Here is a 16,593-nt window from a genome sequence, read left to right as displayed (position 1 = left end):
GCAAGGGTTTTTTTCATCATCATGCAAGAGAACTGAGCATGTTTGTAGGTAGCAGGTAATGGGTCAACAGATAGAGAAGTCTAAGAAGAGAAAAGAAAGGAATAGTCATTGGGGGAAATTCCTGTAGTAGTTGGTATAAAGGACATGAGCAGAAGGAGCTGCCTTTTACATGAAAGTCCATTTGGGGGCAGCTAGGTGGTACAGTGGACACCAGCCCTGAATTCAGGAGGACCCGAGTTCAAATCTGGTCTCAGACACTTAACACTTCCTAGCTGTGTGACCCTGGGCAAGTCACTTAACCCCAGCCTCAGGAAAAAAAAAAAAAAAAAGTCCATTTTATTCCTAGAGATTAGAATAAAGGAGGAGAGGAGAGGAGAGAAGAAGAGAGGAGAGGAGAGATGAGGATAGGTGGATGGCCATTTAGAAACCTTTTTTTTTTTTTTTTTTTTTTTTTTAAAGCATGATTCCAACAATCAGACTTTTTCAGTCACATTGAGTGAGTTGCTTTCAGAAAGGATTATCCAGGGGAGCTCAGTTGCTTCCCCTCACCAATCAATCCTTTGCCCGGCCAAGTCCGCGTGGGAATCGGGAACCATGAACATCCGCAACGCTCGGCCAGAAGATCTGATGAATATGCAGCACTGCAACCTGCTGTGCCTTCCAGAGAACTATCAGATGAAATACTATTTCTACCACGGTCTGTCCTGGCCTCAGCTGTCTTACATCGCTGAAGATGAGAATGGAAAGATCGTGGGCTATGTCCTGGCCAAAATGGAGGAAGATCCAGACGACGTCCCCCATGGACATATTACATCCTTGGCCGTAAAACGTTCCCACCGTCGGCTAGGTCTAGCACAGAAACTCATGGACCAGGCCTCAAGGGCCATGATTGAAAACTTCAATGCAAAATATGTCTCCCTGCATGTTAGAAAAAGTAACTGGGCAGCTCTGCATCTGTATTCCAACACACTTAACTTTCAGTAAGTCATCCCAGGCCCTCCTGAGGGAAGTGGGAAGCCTGGGCCGGCACTAGGCAAGGTGGGGCATGTGTGAGGAAGAGGCCAGGAAGAGACTCCTGATCCTCTGCTCTTCCATGTGGATGCCAGGCTGCAGCAGAGTGTTGCAGGCTCAGGCAGACATGCCACCATTCCCACCGAGAGCCTGCAGATGTGATCCTATAGAAAAAAACATGGGCCACTCTTAGTTCGGTGACCTCTGGACAAAAAAAAAAAAAAAAAAAAAAAAAAAAAAAAGAAAGGATTATCCATCCTTGTACAAATGTTCCTCTTTCTAGATGACATATTGATTGTCTCAAACCTTGTAATACTGCAGTGTATTCTCAATAAACTCATGATCTTTTTTCCCCCTGAGGCAATTGGGTTAAAACAGCTGGGAAAATTGGAAACTAGTATAGTAGAAACTAGGCATTGACCCATACCTAACACCATATACCAAGATAAGCTTGAAATGGGTTCATGATTTAGACATAAAGAATGATATTATAAACAAATTAGAAGAATATAGGATAGTTTACCTCTCAGATTTGTAGAGAAGGAAGGAATTTGTGATCAAAGAAAATCTGGAATTCCTTATTGATCACAAAATAGAAAATTTTGATTATATTAATACAAACAAAACTAATACAGACAAGATTAGAAGGGAAGCAATAAACTGGGAAAACATTATTACATTTAAGGGTTCTGATAAATGCCTCATTTCTAAAATATATAGAAAATTGACTCAAATTTATAAGAATCCAAGACATTCTCCAATTGATAAATGGTCAAAGGATATGAATAATATTCAGATGAAGAAATTAAAACCATTTCTAGTCATATGAAAAGGTACTCTAAATCTTTATTGATCAGAGAAACACAAATTAAGAAAACTCTGAGATACCACTACAGACCTCTCATATTGGCTAAGATGACAGGAAAGATAATGACAAATGTTGGAGGGATGTAGGAAAACTGGGACACTGATACATTGTTGGTGGAATTGTGGATGGATCCAGCCATTCTGGAGAAAAATTTGGAACTATGCTCAAAAGTTTGTCAAACTGTGCATACCCTTTGATCCAGCAGTATTACTACTGGGCTTGTATCCCGAAGAGATTTTAAAGGAGGGAAAGGGACCCACATGTGCAACAATGTTTGTGGCAAGGAACTGGAAACTGAGGGGATGTCCATGAATTGGAGAATGGCTGAATAAATTATGGCATATGAATGTTATGGAATATTATTGTTCTATAAGAAATAATCAGCAGGGTGATTTCAGAGAGGCCTGGAGAGATTTACATGGACTGATGCTGAGTGAAATGAGCAGAACCAGGAAATCATTATGCATGGCAACAGCAAGATTATACAATGATCAATTCTGATGGACGGGGGTCTTTTCAACAATGAGAAGATTAATGCCAGTTCCAATGATCTTGTGATGAAGAGAGCCATCCACACCCAGAGAGAGGACTATGGGAACTGAGTATGGACCACAGCATAGCATTTTCACTCTTTTTATTGTTTGCTCGCATTTTGTTTTTTTCTCTTTTTTCTTTTTGATTTGATTTTTCTTGTGCAGCAAGATTATTATATAAATATGTATACATGTATTGGATTTAATATATATTTTAACATGCTTAACATATATTGGATTACTTGACATCTAGGATCGGGGATGGGGGGAAAAGGGGAAATTTGGAATACAAGGTTTTGTAATGGCCAATGTTGAAAAATTATTCATGCATATGTTTTGAAAATAAAAAGCTTAATAAAAATAATAAAATAAAATAAAATGTAGGGGCTTAGATTTACAACAACTGATGTAAAGTGAGCAGAATAAAGAGAACATTGTACACAGCAACAAGAAGATGATATGATGATCAACTCTGATAGATGCAACTCTTTTCAACAATAAGGTGAGATCAAAGCAATTCCAGTAGACTTATGATAACATCAGCATCCAAAGAGACAATTATTTCGTCTGAATATGGATCAAAGCATAATGTTTTCACCTTTTGTTAATGTTATTGTTTGATTGGATTTGTTTTTTGCAAAGTGACAAATTTGGAAATATTTAGAATTGCACATGTTTAATCTAAATTGAATTGTTTGCTGTTATGGAGGGGGGAGATAGAAAAATTTGGAACACAAAATTTTGCAAAGGTGAATGTTGAAAACTATCTTTGCATGCATTTGGAAAAATAAAATACTATTAGGGGAAACAAAAAATATGCTGGGACTTGGTAAATGTTAATTTATGATGGGTGGCAGAAGACAGAACAATGAATGAAAGACAAGTTGGAGTTCAGGAAATAAATAAGTATGAATGAGAAAATCTAAGGACAGGAGTCAGAGAGATGAGAGAGATATTAGGACTAGAAAACAGAATCAGTGCCTGATAGCTAAGAACCAACATGAAGTAAAGGAAGAGAATTCTGGGTGTGGGAACCAGGGTGGATAAAATCATGAATTTCCTGAAGTTTCCTGGCCAAGGCAGCTCTTCCAGAGGATTCTTTGTCATTCTAGATCTTGGAGTAGGGTAGAGTTGGGAGTTGTCCTTCGTTCTTGAAGAGGACCAAAATGATATCATTATGTTAGAATTATAGATCTCAGACAGAAGAAGCCCCCTCATTTTACCTTAAAGGAAAGCAAGACAAGAAGTAGTGATTTGCCCAATATCACACAGGTTGTAAATGGCAGGGCTAGAGCTGGACCCTACTTTCTGACTTTAATTCTAGTTTTTTTGGGGGACTACACTTCGCTTCCTCAATATCTCAGGAATCTGGCTCTACCTTGAATAGGTGTAAAAGCAAGTATAGAAATGGATACTTTTTTTTTGTACAGCAAGATAATTGTATAAATATGTATGCATATATTGGATTTAACATGTATTTCTCTCAAGTTTAACATAGATTGGATTACTTGCCATATAGGGGAGAGGGTGAGGCAAGGGGAAGGAAAATCTTTTGCAAGGGTTAATGTTGAAAAATTATCCATGCATATGTTTTGAAAATAAAAAGCTTTAATAAAAAAATCGAATGGAAAGAAAATAAAAATCACTAGGGTATCTTTAAGGGAAGTGTAGATCCTAGGAAGGCTGAAGATATAGTCTTAGTAATTTGTTGCATTCTAAATTAATGGCTGAAACAAGACAATGACTACATAGGAAAAGGACTAAGGGCCAAGGCTACCTTCCCAGGTATCTCTCCTTCTGTCCCCCAAGTTCCTGGGTGGTGATAAAAATGATAGCAGACAGACTTTTGTTTCACTTAGACCTTAATTTTCCAGTTTGGAAACCATTTTCTCTTACCAAAGATTTATTGTTGCAAAGATCATTAAATTCAAACTTTTCATTTTACAAATGAGGAAACTGAGTCACAAAAATGAATTCATTTAACTAAGGTCACACTGTTAGGAAACCTCTCAGGCAGAATTTAGCCAAGGCTCCCTTAGACCAAATTCAGCTAACATCTAACTGCCTACCAGTCCTTATTTCTCATCCCCATTTCTGAGAAGAAGGAAACTGAGTCCAAGAGGACAAGGTATTTCCTTTTCAAATAGCATTGGGGGGAAAAAGGTGGCACACCCTACTATGGCATAATGTGTCTCTAACCTGCCTTAGGCTCCCTGACCTATCTATGATTGACACTAAAATCTGGTAGCCAGAGTACTTAGTACCTCATTGCCAACTTCCTTTCTTCCTTTGTTTTTGTCATCTTTCCCTCCCTTCCCAGGTGATAGAAGCCAACTTGACTTTTTCAGACTTTATAAAGTGGAGTGAAGCCTTTCCCCACCCAATATGCAGAGCAGCCCAGGATTGAAACTGTATTTAAAAAATTCATATTTCCTTGTTCCTGTTAGCTACCTAAATTGCTGCTGTCATGAGCAGAGACAGGAAGTCATTAGAAACAGAGACATTCTTAGACATCCAACCACTAAATGTTAGAGATGGGAGGGATTGTAGAAATGTTCTTATTCTAGGGTTCGTAACCTGCATTCTATGAATAAATTTCAGAGAGTATAGGTTTTAAAAATAATCTGATAACTCTATTCCAATAGAATTGGTTTTCTTTATAATCTTAATTTTTTTTTTATTTAAAAACATTCCAGAAGACATTCACAGGCTTCAAAAGACTTCTGAAAGAGTACGTTACACCAAGAAATGAGCAGCAGGATGACTTCAGGGAGGCTTGGGGAGATTTAAATGAATTGATGCTAAGTGAAGTGAGTAAAACCAGGAGATAATTATACACAGCAACAGCAAGATTATACGATGATCAATTCTGATGGACATGACTCTCTTCAACAATGAGATGATTCAAACCAGTTCCAATTGTTCAGTATGAAGAGAATCAGCTACACCCAGAGAGAGAATTATGGGAAATGAGTGTGGACCACAACAAAGCATTTTCATTCTTTCTGTTATTGTTTGCTTGCATTTTTGTTTTCCTTCTCAGTTTTTTTTTCTTTCTTCCTAGATCTGATTTTTCTTGTGCAGAAAGACAATTGTATAAATATGTATACATATATTGGATTTAACATATACTTTAACATATTTGACATGTATGGGTCTACCTCCAAGCTAGGAAAGGGGGTGGGGAGAAAGAGGGGAAAAGCTGGAACAGAAGGTTTTGTAAGGGTCAGTGCTGAAAAATTACCCATGCATATGTCTTGTAAATTAAAAAAACTATAATAAAAAGAGTACATTACACCAAAAAAGAAGATCAAAATCCCCAATCTCATTTTACAAATAAAAAGACTGAGGATCACAGATAGAAAGTGGTTTGCTTAAGTCACACAGTGAATTTGCCAAAAGAGTTAGAACTGGGACTCAGAACTCTTGGCTTCTAATCTGGTGTTTTGCACTATATCGTGCTGCCTCTCAGTTATCTGTCCTGATGCCAGAAGGACCTTCCAGGAGTTATTTTGTCCAATCCTATTCAAAAACTTCCAGGTAAAATCAAGCTCCAGTTCCTGGGAATTATCTGTCTTGTTTTTGATTGCCATCTTCTCATCTTTTCTGACAATGTTTGATCTTATTAAAAATAAGTTTAATGGTTCTCAGTTTCTTCATCTTTAAAATGAGTTGAAAAGTCACCATCCTTGCTGTCCTTCACAATAATGTTGTGAGGACAATATGAAATAAAAGATAAGAAATTCCTTTAAAAGGAAAAATACAATTAGGTCAGATAGTTATGGTTATCCCCATCTATAAGATGAAGAAAATGGGATAGGGGAGTTGACTTGTCCATGGTCATAAGACTGGCAGAATTAGAATTCAAGATTTGAATTTGTCCAGGAATATTATAGATAAATTCAAGAGCTTTCCAGATTAAAGATGGAGTATTGCCCACAGTCAGAAAAAATTCAAATATTGTGGAGTCATGTTAAGGACCATGCCTAGGAGAAGGGGCAGGTCAATTCTCTGAGAGCCTCCATAGCTGTAAATCATAATATCTGAAGGAGATGCAAAGCAGCCTTTACTGACACAAGTGTTGAGGACTAGGAATGAAATAAACTGGAGGCAGAGGGAAGAGGAGAGAGGTCAGACAACACAACTGCCTCTCAGTGAAGAGGTCAGAGAACGCAACTGCCTCTCAGTCTCCTTATATCATCATCCTCTCACATGAAGAGATCCATTCTACAGGTCTGAGTTAGACCTCCAGCAGCCACTGGCAGGTGGCTCCTGTATCACAACAAAGCCATAGTAAAGATCACACAAGATTCTATCAGCTTCTACTAAAGAATTAGAGGGCTTTGGAATGTGATATTCCTGATATTACAAAGTACAAAGAAGCTAGGATTATAACCAAGAATAACTTATCCAGAAAAGTTGAGTATAATCATTCCAGGTAGAAAAAAATGGACATTCAAAAAAATAGAAGCACTGCTGGTAAAAGACCAGAGCTGAATAGAAAATTTCATTTTCAAATACAGGACTGAAGAGAAGCACAAAAAGGTGAACAGGAAAGAGAAATCAAAAGGAATTCAATAAGGTTAAATTGTTCATATTCCTATGGTAAGATATTTGTAATTCCTAAGAACTCTATCATATTAGAGCAGTTAGGGGTATACATGAACAGAGGGCATGGATATGATTTGACTATGATGGGATGGTTTTTTAAATTAAGAAATGCATTTTGTCCTCACAATTCTGGGAGGCAGATGCTATTATTATTTCCATTTTCCAGGAGAAAAGACTAAGGAAAGTAGAGGTTAAGGGACTTTCCCAATTTCACACAGATAGTAAAAGTTTGAACTTGAACTCAGAATACTATATACTTTTTAAAAACAAGAAAAACATTGAATTTATTTGAGAACTAGAAAGAGATGATAGCAAGAGGACCACTAATTTACATTGAAAGAGAATGGCCAAAAATTTTTAAATGTATTTTTTAAAACAGTGAAAAAGAATAAATGAAACTGAAAATATCTGGACAAAGTTTAACATTGGATCTGAATTATCTCTATTAACCCAAGAGTATTCATGGTGATAAGACAAGAATTAAGACTATACTTTTAAATGATCTTGTTGTTGTTTAAATATGAATGAAATTAATTTCTTATACTAAATGCATGATTTAGTGCAATTGCCACAATATTGCATTCCAAAGGTATAATAAAGACTAGAGACATGAAAGATCTTTTAAAAATTAAAATTAAGAGATGAGAAAGAGGGATACACTGGGAGAAGGGAGAATGAGGGAGAGATGGAATGAGTAAATTATATCACACAAAAGAGGTGTAAAAGAAAGAACTTTTACATCGGAGGGGAAGATGGGGTGGTGATGGGCAATGACTGAATCTTACTTTCATCATAATTGGCCCAAAGAGGGAATTACATACATACTCAGTTGGGTATGGAAATCTACTTTGCCTTATAGGAAAGTAGGAAGGGATGAAAATAATAGAAGGGGGAGTTGATAAAAGAGAGGCCAGATTTTGGAAGACAATGGAATGAAGCAAAACACTTTTGAAGAGGGAGAAAGGGTAAAAGGAGAGAGAGGAGGATAAATGGGAAATATAGAATGGAAATGAACTTACCCCTAAAAGAAGCAGATAGCAAGATAGATTAAAAACCAGAATCTGATGAAATGCTGTTTACAAGAAACATTATTGAATCAGAGAGATATACAAGAGTAAAGGTAAGAGGCTAGAGAAAAACCTATTTTACTTCAGTTGCAGAAAAAAAAGCAATCATAACAATCATGATTTCAGATGAGGCAAAAGCAAAAATAGATCTAATTAAAAGAGACAAGCAAGGAAACTATTTTGCTAAAAGGTATCATAGACAAAGAAGTAATACTAAACACATATGCATCAAATGATATAAAACCCAAATGTTAAAGGAAAAGTAACAGGAGTTACAGGAGAAAACAGATCGTAAAAATATTCTTTCTTTTCTTAGACTAAATAAATCTAGCCAAAAAATAAACAAGAAAGAAGTTGAAGAGATTAATATAATTTTAGAAAAAATAGATATGATATATATTTCTACCATGTTTAACATATATTGGACTACTTGCCATTGAGGTGGGGGAGGGGTGTTCATGGAAGGGAGGAAAAATTAGAACACAAGGTTTTGCAAGGGCTAATGTTGAAGAATTGTCCATGCACATGTTTTGAAATATAAAAAGCTTTAATAAAGAAAAAAAATTAGATATGATACACATCTGGAGAAATGGGAATAGAAAGGAATATACTTTTTTCTTTTGTACCACCTACACAAAAGTGATCATATATTAGCACATAAAAACCAGACAATCAAATGTAGAAAAGCAGAAATATTAAAATGCATAATTTTCAAATCATAATGTATAAAAATATATTTTTAGTAAATAGAAACAGATCAAAATCCATTGGAAACTAAATAACCCAATCTTAAAGAATAAGTGGGTCAAAGAACAAATCATATAAATAATTTCAGTAAAAAGGATGATAATGAAACAACATTACAAAATTTATGAGATGCAGCCAAAGCAGTAGCTGGGAAAAATTTATATTTCCAAATGCTTACATCAGCAAAATAGAAAAAGAGTAGATTAATGAATTGGACCTGCAACCAAACAAAAACAAAAAACTAGAAAAAGAATAAATTTTTTAAATCCCCAATTAAATGCTAAATTGAAAGACCTGAAAACCAAGGAAAGATTAATAAAATTTAAAGTAAAGTAAAATAAGAAAATTATTGAACTAATAAATAAGATTAGAAACATGTTTAAACACAAAAACAAGAAAATAGGCAAATACTCGATTTATTTGATTTTTTAAAAATTAAAAATTAAAATAAAATTTTAATTAAAAAAATAAAGAAGAAAATCAAATTACCAGTATAAAAAATAAAAGAGTGAATTCAGCAACAGTAAAGATGAAATTAAAGTAATCATTGGGAATTATTTTATCCAAGTGTATGCCAATAACTCTAACAATCTAAGTGAAATGGACAAATTTTACCAAAAAAACATAACTTGCTTAGGTTAACAGAAGAGGAAATAGAATATTAAATATCTTAGAAAAATAAATTGAACAGGCCATCAATGAAAAATCAGAAAAAAAATCACCAGGACAAGATGGATTCAGAAGTGAATTCTGCCAAAAATTTAAGGAATAATTAATTCTAATATTATTTAAACTATTTAGTAAAAAAAAATAGACAAAGGTGTCCCACCAAATTCCTTTTATGACATAGATATAGTGATGATATCTAAACCAGGAAGAGCAAAAAGTGAGAAAAAAGCACTGTAGGCCAATTTCCCTAATTAATATTGATTTTAAAGTTTAAATAAAATACTAGCAAGAAGTTACAGCAATGTATCTTAAAGATCATACACTATAACCATTTGAAAGAAGCTCATTAGCATAACTATTATTCTATATTGTACTAGATATGCTAACTATAGCAATAAGAGAAGAAAAATAAATCAAAAGAATTAGAATAGGCAGTAAGGAAATAAAACTATTACTTTTTGCAAATATGCTGTTATACTTAAAAAACTTAAAGAATTAGCTAAAAAATTAGTTGGAATAATTAAAACATCAATAAATTTTCAGGATGTAATATAAATCCATATATGTATTTCTACATATTTACAAGAAAGTCCAGCAACAAAAGTTAGAAAGAGAAATTTTATTTAAAATAAACATAGACAATAAAATACCTACCAAGATAAACCAGAACTATATGAACATAATTGCAAAATGCTTTTTCATATAAATAAAATAAAGTCTAAACAACTGGGAAAATATTAATTGCTTTTGGATAGGCTGAGCTAACATAATCAAAATGACAATTTAACCTGAATTAATTTATTTTATTTTTTAATTAAAAATTATTTTAGAGTTAGGAAAAATAGTAACAAAATTTGTCTGGAAGATCAAAAGTTCAAGAACATCAAAAAAATCAGTGAAGGAAGGTGGCCTAAGTTATATCAGATATCAAACTATTATAAAATGGTAATCATCAGAACAATATGTTATTGGCTAAAAAATAGAATGATGGAGCAGTAGAATAAATTAAATGTAGAATGTATAATAGTAGATGACCATGGTAAACTAGTGTTTGATAAATGCAAAGATCTAAGCTTTCAGGAAAAGAACTCACTATTTGACAAAAAAAAAATGTTAACAAATCTTGAAAGCAGTTTTAACAGAAACTAGATATAGATCAACATCTCATATCATATACTAAGATAAGGTCAAAATAAGTACATGATTTAGATATATAATATATATATATATATATATATTTAGACATATAATAAATAAATTAGGGGAACATACAGCATTTTACTTGTCAATCTATAAATAAGCAATGAATTTAATTAAGAGTTAGAGAATACCAAAGAATGTAAAATGGATAATTTTGATTACATTAATTTTTTTTTTTCTTTCCCTGAGGCTGGGGTTAAGTGACTTGCCCAGGATCACACAGCTAGGAAGTGTTAAGTGTCTGAGACCAGATTTGACTTCCGGTCCTCTGAATTCAAGGCTGGTGCTCTATCCACTGCGCCACCTAGCTGCCTCCTTTGATTACATTAAATTAAAAAAAAAAATTCACAGACAAAACCAATGCAGCTAAGATTAGAAGGAAAGCAGAAAATTGGGGAAATTTTTTAAGAGGAAGTTCCTCTAATAAAGGTCTCATTTCTCAAATATATAGGAGTACAAGCCATTCCCCAATTGGTGAATGATCAAAGGCTATGGACAATCAGTTTTCAGAAGAAGAAATCAAAGCTATCTATAGTCATATGAAAAAGTACTTTAAACTATTGTTGATTAGAAAAACAATTCTGAAATGCCACCTCACACTTATCAGATTAGCTAATAAAACAGAAAAGGATAATGACAAATGCTGTAAGGGATGTGGAAAAACACCCACATAAATGCATAAATGGTCAAAGGGACATTAATGCATTGTTAGTGGAGTTGTGAATTAATTCATTCATTCTGGAAAGCAATTTGGAATGATGCACAAAGGACTATAAAACTGAGCCAATAATACCATTACTAGGTCTATATTCCAAGGAGATTAAAAGAAAGGGAAAAGTGCCAATTTGTACAAAAATATTTCTAGCAACTCTTTTGTCTGGCAAATTGAGGGGACATGCATCAATTGGAACTAGTTGTGGCTTGTGATTGTGATGGAATACTATTGCGCTATAAGAAATGACAAATGCTTTCGGAAAAAACTGAAAAGACTTCCATGAACTGATGCAAAGTGAAGTGAGCAGAACCAGATCATTGTACACAGTAACAGCAATAGTGTAATGACGATTAACTATGAATGGCAGCTATTTTAAGCAAAATAGTCATTCAAGATAATTTCAAAGGATTTATGACGAAAAATGCTATCCATCTTCAGAGAAAGAACTGATGGAGTTGGAATGCAAATTAAAACATACTTTTTAAGAAACTTATTTTTCACAAGGTTTTTTGGTATATATTTTCTTTCATAACATAGTTAATATGGAAATATATTTTACATGACCACACATGTATAATCTGTATCCAATTACTTGCTGTCTCAGGGAAGAGGGAGAGGAGAAAGGGAGAGAGAGAATTTGGAATTCAAAAATTTTTAAAACAAAAGCTGAAAATTGTTTTTACAATATATTTTTAAATATAAAAGAATTTTTACATAAAGCCTAAAATGAGTAATATTTGTAAAATGTTTTGCAAACCTTGCAGCAAATATAGACCCACATGCATGCATATACACAGAGACACCACATACACACATATTTAAATCTGTCTCCTTATTCCAAGTGCAATGGTCCTTCCCTGTCCCAAGGTTACCATATATCATCAAATCCATGTAAAGTATACCACTGAAATGTGCTGTAGGTACAGATGTATTTATATTAACTTTTTTTAAAAATGGTCACACAGAGGCTGATTCACAGATAGATCAGTGATTGTTCATCCTCCCTGCTGGGAAACAAAGGGCAACAAACGTGGTTTCAGTGGAAAAATAGTGAGCTTTAGAGGCATTAGCTCTAGAGTTTGACCTCAGACTGTGTTTTACTACATAGGCAGCACTTCATGAGTCACTGCTCTCTGAGAACACTTCATCTGTTGAAGTGCATTGCATTAAATGGTTAATAAGCTCTCTGCTAGCTTGAAATGCAGAGAATTAAAAGTGAATGGCTTAATATATCAATGGGAAGTAATTAATTAAAAGAAAAAGAAGACTCCATATATGCATATATATCCATATATATAAATTTGAAATAATATATATACATATATATTTTTATATATATATATATATATATATATATATATATATATATATATATATATATATATATATATCCAAGAAAAAGAAGGCTCCATATAATGCATATATATCCATATATATAAATTTGAGATAATGAGCTGACATCTATTTTCAGAGAAAAAACTGATGGAGACTGAGTACAGATCAAAGTATACTTTTTTTTTCATTTTTCTGGGGGGAAGTTTTATGTTTTATTTCATAACAGGACTAATATGGAATTATGTTTTCCATGACTATACAGGTAAATCTCTATCAAATTATTCCCTTCTTTATGAGGGAAAAAGGGAAGGAGAGAACTTGGGATACAATTTTTTTAAATTAATGTTAAAAAATGCTTTTACATGTAACTGCAAAAATAAAATATTTTAAAAACATTTTAAAAATAAGTAATCAGCAGAAATTAGGCAAATTAAGGAGGATAAGGGAAGTCTTTCTGTAAAAGGAGTGATTTTACCTTTCACCTAAGAAAGCCAGGAAAGATGGTAGGCAGAGAAGAGAAGAGATGAATAGGGGATTACCAGTAAAAATGCCCAATTGGGGGATGGAACATAACATAAAATGTTAATTAAAAAAAAAAAAGTATTGAACACCTGAACTGATGCTGAGCAAAACAAGCAGAATCAGGAATATATTGTACACAATGATAACAAGAATGTGCGATGATCAACTATGAAAGACTTGGTTTTTTTCAATAATTCAGTGATCCAGAGTAATCCCAATAGACTTAAGTAAGAAAATGTCATTGGCATCCAGAAAAAGAACTGTGGAGATTGAATGTATATCAATACATGCTATGTTCACTTCTTTTTTCTGTGTTTTTTTTTCTCTCTCCCATGGTTTTTCCCTTTTGCTCTGATTTTTCTCTTCCAATATGATTCATAAAACAATGTATATTAAAAATAAATAAGTCATTCCCCAACTGATAAATGGTCAAAGGATATGAATAGACAATTTTCAGATGAAGAAATTAAAGACATTTTTAGTCATATAAAATGCTCTAAATCACTTCATTAGAGAAATACAAATTAAGACAATTCTGAGGTACCACCTCACACTTATGAGATTGGTTAAGATGACAAGAAAAGATAATATTAAAGGTGGGAGGGTGCTGGAACTCTATCTTCCCAGAAATCAGCAGGAGTCAGGATCACTAAATGTCTTTATTCTAGATCTTTACCGTCGCCTCCAACGCTAGGTCAGGAGTGCAAGTGAGCCTGAGTTCCACCACCCAAGTTTCTCTTACTCCTCCCACACAAGTCACTTCCCCCTCTTTGTCCCACCAATCAAGTCAGCACAGAACAGCTGGGGAGGGTCAACCTTCAAACAAGTTAATAGGGAACCGTCCAATTGGCAATTAGTATCCCATGTTTCATTATCCAAGTGCATTGCTCAGTTCTAGCCCTTTACATCTCCCGCTTTCTTTTGTTTTAGACCACAGGAGGTCGCACCATCCCTGACTTTTCAGGGAGATGAGAACCCCAAAAAGGAGGTGATCACGCCCCCCCTGACTTCTCAGGAGGGGAGATGAATTTTTGTGTAGGTCTCACCCTTGTAGTTTTTACTGGGAAGAGAAGCCCATGCTTTGATAGCAGCAGCAGCAATTTGCTCAAATGCTGTTATGGGAGTAATTAATCTGTACCGAAGCGTCTGCATAAGAACCTACACCTATTAGTAGGTCATAGGTGATGGAAGTATTAACTGCACTTTGACTATTTGTTGGGCTTGAATCCTACAGAGCTCAGTAAATTCAGAAAACCACAACAAATTTTGTCCAGGTTCTAAGCACACTTTTGCAATGACTTTCCAGTCACTAGGGGTTAAGGTTTCATAAGCCAAATTGTGTATTAACATCTTAACATAATTTGATGTAACCCCAAAGACAGTGCAAGATTTTTTCAGGTTTTTAAGGACATCCATATTAAAAGGAGCATATTTTGCAGAATTATACTGTTGAATCACGGGAAAATTTTGAAGTTTGAAATCATTATCTACTTCTTTTCCATTTTCAATTGCTTCAATAAGCCCTCTTTCTAATCTAGTTACTGGAGTGGGCAGTTGTTGGAGGGGGGGGCGCTGATAATGTCACCGCCCCTCCCACTACTCCTTCTCCCTCTGTCCCTGAAGGTGGAGTTGATGTGGGCTGATCAATAATCTGCTCTCTAGGTGGGGTTGAAATTTCTTCTGGACAATCAGAGTCTACACACTCAGATTCCTCATTCAAATCCCCTTGCCCTCTGGCAATGTCCTGAGTTTGCCTATCTTCTATCTTTTGTTCCCCAGCTTCCTTCTCTGTGCCTTTTTAGAACTCTTCCTTCTTCTAAACTCTTCTCCATAGCTTAAGTCTAATAGAATCAAGTTGTATAGATAAAATACCTCTGGGAAAATTTGACAAAGCCCATTTTTTGAGTAAAATTCTTTCATTTCAAGTCCCACTAGCTTCCATTTATCTATACGTAGTTTTTCTTCATTTAAGAACCAAGGGGACGTGCGTGCGACTCAATGAGTGTAAGAGATTATTCATTTGTGGGATGGTAACAAGTAAATTTTTCTCATCAATTATCTTAATTATATCCTCTATAGCATTGCTAGATGAGGCAGGGGCTGGGGTTGGAGCAGGGTCAGCTGAGGCCCAGGATTTACCCAACATCTGCCCCATCTCAGTTACTAGAGATTGCTGATTTAGTCCTTAACAAGGTAAGTTCCTTATTTCTATTAGAATACTCACCTAATCTCCTGGTCACCGGAGGACTTTGGTGGAAGTAGGGTGCCAGCCCCACGTTGGGCGCCAAATGCTGGAACTCTATCTTCCCAGAAATCAGCAGGAGTCAGGATCACTAAATGTCTTTATTCTAGATCTTTACCGTAGCCTCCAGCGCCAGGTCACCAGTGCAAGTAAGCGTGAGTTCCACCACCCAAGTTTCTCTTATTCCTCCCACACAAGTCACTTCCCCCTCTTTGTCCCACCAATCAAGTCAGCACAGAACAGTTGGGGAGGGTCAACCTTCAAACAAGTTAATAGGGAACCGTCCAATTGGCAATTAGTATCCCATGCTTCATTATCCAAGTGCATTGCTCAGTTCTAGCCCTTTACAGGAGGGGTATGGGAAAACTGGAAGACTAATGAATTGTTGGTAGAGTTGTGAACTGATCTAACCATTCTGGAGAGCAATTTGGAACAATGCCCAAAGGGTTATAAAATTGTGCATGCCCTTTGATCCAGAAGTGTCACTACTAGGTCTGTATCCCAAAAAGATCCTAAAAAAGGGGAAAGAATCCACATATACAAAATTGCTTATAGAAGGTCTTTTTATAGTGGCAAGGAACTGGAAACTGAGTGGATGCCCATTAGTTGGGAACAAATAAGTTATGGTATATAATGTTATGGGATAATATTGTTTTATAAGAAACTATCAGCAGGATGATTTCAGGAAAGTCTGGAAAGATTTACATGAACTGAGGGTGAAAGAAATGAGTAGAAACAAGAGATCGTTGTATATAGTAACAGTCTCTGTCTCTCTTTGTCTCTGTCTCTGTCTCTCTGTGTTTCTGTCTCTGTCTCTGTCTCTGTCTCTGTCTCTGTCTCTGTCTCCTTTCTTTCTCCCCCAGAGTCACATAACTAGTGATTATTAAGTGTCTGAGGTTTAATTTAAACTCAGGTCTTCCTGACTCCAGGGCTGGTACTCTATTCATTGTGCCATCTGAATGCTCCAGGTGTGATTTTTTTTTTCTTGCACAATATGACAAATATGAAAATTATTTTTAAAGGATTGTATATGGATAATCTGTATGAAATTGCTTGCTATCTTAGGGAGGGGG

General features: G+C 35.0%; 1 protein-coding gene and 1 long non-coding RNA gene across 2 annotated transcripts in view; both read left to right on the top strand.

Moving 5' to 3' along the window:
• Positions 1-5,651, top strand: part of LOC141561626 (uncharacterized) — a 43,368-nt gene extending 37,717 nt beyond the window's left edge. Inside the window, exon 3 of the long non-coding RNA XR_012488097.1 lies at positions 5,109-5,651. This is a non-coding gene — a long non-coding RNA (uncharacterized LOC141561626). The remainder of the gene's footprint in view (positions 1-5,108) is intronic.
• Positions 509-1,215, top strand: LOC141561625 (N-alpha-acetyltransferase 10). The gene has a single exon (XM_074301512.1). The coding sequence runs from the start codon at positions 595-597 to the stop codon at positions 982-984; it is 390 nt and encodes a 129-aa protein (XP_074157613.1). The 5' UTR covers positions 509-594; the 3' UTR covers positions 985-1,215.
• Positions 5,652-16,593: the final 10,942 nt, after the last annotated feature.

This window comes from Sminthopsis crassicaudata, chromosome 3 (genome assembly GCF_048593235.1).
Source record: "Sminthopsis crassicaudata isolate SCR6 chromosome 3, ASM4859323v1, whole genome shotgun sequence".
In the NCBI taxonomy this organism is placed as follows: Eukaryota; Metazoa; Chordata; class Mammalia; order Dasyuromorphia; family Dasyuridae; genus Sminthopsis; species Sminthopsis crassicaudata.
Note: the sequence above shows the minus strand (reverse complement) of the source record. Positions and strands in the feature narration are given on the sequence as shown.